At 36.7% G+C, this 4,583-nt stretch overlaps 1 protein-coding gene across 1 annotated transcript in view; it reads left to right on the top strand.

The window, feature by feature from the left end:
- Positions 1 to 1,679: 1,679 nt before the first annotated feature.
- The window catches only part of LOC106519618 (microfibril-associated glycoprotein 4), a gene marked incomplete in the record, with an annotated part of 8,275 nt that continues 5,371 nt past the window's right edge, over positions 1,680 to 4,583 (top strand). Inside the window, 3 exon segments of the mRNA XM_014011365.1 lie at positions 1,680 to 1,710; positions 2,688 to 2,885; positions 3,320 to 3,416. Of these exon segments, the coding sequence (XP_013866819.1) occupies positions 1,705 to 1,710; positions 2,688 to 2,885; positions 3,320 to 3,416 (301 nt within the window).

A 4,583-nucleotide genomic window follows, 5' to 3' on the forward strand; every position in this document is an offset into this window, starting at 1 on the left:
GGAGTGGTTTAAAACTTTGGCACATCAGTGTAACTATGAAAAACTTTACTGCACATATTAAAAGCACTGCATAAACTATGCATCYATCCAAGTCTTACAATCATATCCAACCAAAAAGTACTTTTGATCCGGTTTTGATAAGCAAGAGATTATTAGATTCGATTATTAATCTCTTCAGCCTGGAAATTCGTTTTTATTTCAAAAAGTCCAACCAAATGCAATTGTCTGACTGCACTGGTAGGTTATTTCACTTAAAATGAGAAGATTCTGACTATTATCTAGTATTTTTTAAACTTATTTTAGATGGCTATTTTTTATGTTTTTGTTTTTAATAACTTGACCAGGAAACTGCTGTTGGCACTCAGAGCAACCAAAACATGAGCTCACCTGCCTGCCAAACAACACACTTTCACTTCCTTTAACTAAATACTTCAGGGGAAAAGGAACCAACAATTTTAACCTCAGAAGATTGTGTTCCCAATTTCCCTGTAACCAGTTTCCAAACACAGCGAACCAAAGAATGGAGGACATTTAGACAGATGATCCACTCGTTCTGTTAGTGATATCAGAGCTCATGGTGCCTTTTTTATATTCTCCTTCAAAGAAACTCATTTTCCTGGCTGCCTCTCTATCCCAGCCTTCTTTGCCTCTGGCTGCATTTTGATGACCTCAAAAAGCATTTATTCACATGGACTGCATGTCCCCGCAGAAAAACCTGCCACCCACTGATGCACATGGCAAAGGCCGAGTGAGCAGGCAGGCTACATGAAGAGACAGAGAAACATATGATGTACAAAGAGAGACAGAATCCCCCTTTTTTTAAATTTGACATTTTCCTGGTTTATGATTCAGAGGACACCAGGTTTGATTTCCTCTCCGTGCTCTCGACGAGCCATCAATAACTGCGCAGTTAATGCCAAGCTACCAGTGACTCCTCTCTTCTGGTGAGGAGATCGGAGATGAAGGGGAACAAGAGGAGGGCGAGCAACTGTTTAATAACACAACATAAACATTGTTTTGTTTTATAAGTGCAGATTACAGTCTTAAAGAAACCCCACAATGATCTTTGTAAAGATTAAACACAGGAAGGAAAGTTGTTAATGATTAAAAGTGTGTTGTTCGTTTTTTGTCAGGATACTGAACTTGTGTCATTTCAGGGGGTGGGGGGGGGGGGCGTCCTTTTTTGTGTATTTTTCATGACGTTTGACTCTGAATAAATTTTGAAATTTCTCCAGTTTCTTAACTGAGACTATTCATTTCTTCATTTAATTTATTTGCCAGTAACATTTGTAAGTTTATTTTAGTTTAAAGGGCATTCTTCTAAAACTTCTTATTCAAAAACATGCATGTTTCAGCCCTTTTCAAACCCTCTGTAACATTTGATGTTGGGACTTTTTTGTTTGTTTGTTTTGACTTTATATTTGCTTAAAAATGTTCAAAACCTGATTTAAAATGTGATTCAGGAAAACCTCAGACTAGTTGTTAAACAATAAATTAGGTCACATGCATAAAATCATCTCCTTCCCTGTATCACCTTTAGCTTCAATAAATTTGAAGGAAGTTTATCAGATAAGAAATTGGGGAATTTCTGTTAAAAAATCCTCATTTTTCCGTCACATCCTGTATTCTATTTAAACCTGCCCCCGTTTAGCAACGGGATTCATTTCAACAGACGGACTGTAGAAGTGAACCACAGGAGCAGTGATGCAGGTATTTGCTTTCCTGTCCAGAATATTTAGTTTTAAACACTTGCAATCTAATGAAACTTTGTAACGTTATTTGCTGACAATTCAGTTTAATAACCTAAATTAGCAACACTGTTTTATTGTTTTCCTTATTTTCATCATAATAATAGAAATAATAATAGAAAAAATGCAGTTATATATTTCAGAGAATTTTAGTTAAAAAGCAACACAAAATGTATTTAATATGTCCCAGTTTTCATTTTCAAATCTAAAAGAAAGCCCAACGCTCAGTTTCCAAATTGAACTTTAAGGGTCTTAATATTTTTATTGTGTATTTATAACAAAACTRATCTGCTAAAAACAAAATCATTTTTTTGAAAGAAGTCAGTCTGTTTGTTGTTAGTTACTCAGTAACAGACACTCAGTTCTACTGGTCGATTTACTCCCAGACAACATCTGTTAACCTGTTGGGGGAAAACAGCAGAAAGAGTTACAAATGTTTAACAGGTATTTTAGAGTTTAGTCATACTGTATTATCCTGAATAAACCCTGAGGTTCAGAACGGTTTCACAGCTGAAGACAAACATTTAGACGTCTCCTGAAGGGAAACCCCGAGTGTTTCTATAACTGTGAGTACCTGTTGAGATAAACAGGTAGTTTCTTCTTTYTAAACTCAAGCTATAATTAGTTTTTATAAAGTGCCAGAAGCAACATGAGATGTCACAAAAACAGAAGATGAATTAAGTCTGAGTGGAGAGACCGCACTGATTTCAAGTATATAATTTAAAGTGGATTTGTTAAATATGTGGTCACGTCGAGGGAAAGTAATCATTTTAGGAAACTGGAAATATATTTGCACAAAAACTGAGAAAAATACCGCCTCTTTAATGACTTTATCTTGTTTTAAATGTCAAAGAAAGAAAAAAAAGTATCAAATATTCATATTCTGTCCATGTGTGCAGAAATTCACTTGTGGGTGATTTTTAATTCCTTACTTTCCAGGTGACACTACTTCTTGGTCTGCTGGGTATTGTAGCTTCAGCTCAATCTTCCTCACAGTTTAAGCTTCCCGTCGACTGTAATGACATCTATACCCATGACAACAAAAGCTCCAGTGGGGTGTACAGAATCTATCCCGGTGGTCCGACCACGCCGGTGCATGTCTACTGCGACATGCTTACAGACGGGGGCCGATGGACCGTGAGTATTATAGAAGAGCAGTATGAATTAATGTTATAAGGATTTAGCTGAGCAGTTACTTTGTTCATGCAAAGCATAAAATAAAATATAAAGTGTGTCTTTTCTTGCACACTGTTTAAAACAGGTGAGCAGCAGCAAACTCCCATCCTGACTGTTGTCTTTGTAATTCTGCTCACACAAAACTGTTTTTATGACCGCGAGCTTGGCCTGGTTGCCACACTGCAGGAAAAAAAATCAAGACAAATCAGTTCCAACCTTCATGCACTTGTCGATTTTGCGTGAAATTCCAAATAACATTAAAGTTCCAAACTGCCAACATCTGTATTAAAGACAGGACAAAGAAAAGTTGGTATGTTTTATAAATTAAGCATGATCTTGCTGAGTGTGCCGTTTTTAGTAAAGTTTAAATCTCTGCCTCTCATTCTGCCTCCCAGGTGTTCCTCAGGAGGATGGATGGGACAGAATCCTTCTTCAGACCATGGAACCACTATAAGACTGGGTTTGGGAACATAGCTGGAGAGTACTGGCTGGGTGAGATAAAAAGGAAAACATTAAATTAAGGCCCCCTATTTCCACACGTTACACATATACGAGCTTATCCAACACATCACTGTGGTGCTTAGTTCAGGATGATCTCACATCCTGTACTGTTAAAAGTGCAGAAAGAGATTCTTGTTTAATTCAAATAAACCAATCTCACCAGTCAAAGTCTGACCAATGTTTTTCATTTTCTTAGATCAAAGAATCTCTCTAATCCAGCTTGTATATGTAGGTGGAGCTGCAGATTTCCATTTAAGTAGGGTTTGACTCACAGTCATTGGAGTCGTAAGGACCTTTTAACAGGAAAAAGCTCAAGTGACACAGGCCACTCCCTGCGATATCCTCACCAGATACATGAAATAAAAATCAGAGAAGTTTCAGACCAAAATCTGTTCATGGTCAAATATTTTTTGCAAGCCTGGTTTTAATGTAGCGAGCTCAACGTAAAATCCAACAGTGCCTCATGTTCCTTCTTTAAAACCGTCTCCTAAACATCACCTGAAATCAATAGTTCCAAGTCTGCCACCTACATAGTTTTTTTAACAAAGTGGAAGAGTTAAAAAAGTAAAAAAAAAAAAATACTTAAATATATAGATGAGATCAGTCTTTTCTTTGAGGGGAGAAGTGACAGAAACTCTTCAAAATCAGAGGAGGTCTGAAGAGCTAGGAACACATCTTGAAGCTATCTGGAAAACAAAAATATTTTATGGAAATAAATTTTATTTGGGAGCTGTTGAAACGAAGCAAAAGCAGAATCAACATACAAATCTCTCCGGGTTTTTATTCCCAACCTAATCTCTATATAACTCAGAAGTGGTCATACTGAGAGTTATGTTTGTGTTGTTAATTCGATCTTACAACCATTTTAAATTAGGTTGATGTATATCTAATGATTGTTTTCTGAAAGTTTAATGAAAGTCCATAAACTGGTTTATGAAATATTTTGCCAGCAATCTACCAAACACTGGAACACACATACCTTAACCCTAAAACCAACCCCTATACCCAAATATAATGTTTCACCATGTTAGGCTCTGGTCCGATAAGGACAACTGGTTCTGACAAGGTAAATATAACAGAAAAGGTCCTTGAAAAGGTATCAAAAACAGCTACATGCACACACACACACACACACACACACACACACACACACACACA

The sequence above is a fragment of the Austrofundulus limnaeus genome, unplaced genomic scaffold (genome assembly GCF_001266775.1).
Source record: "Austrofundulus limnaeus strain Quisiro unplaced genomic scaffold, Austrofundulus_limnaeus-1.0 Scaffold80, whole genome shotgun sequence".
Lineage (NCBI taxonomy): Eukaryota > Metazoa > Chordata > Actinopteri > Cyprinodontiformes > Rivulidae > Austrofundulus > Austrofundulus limnaeus.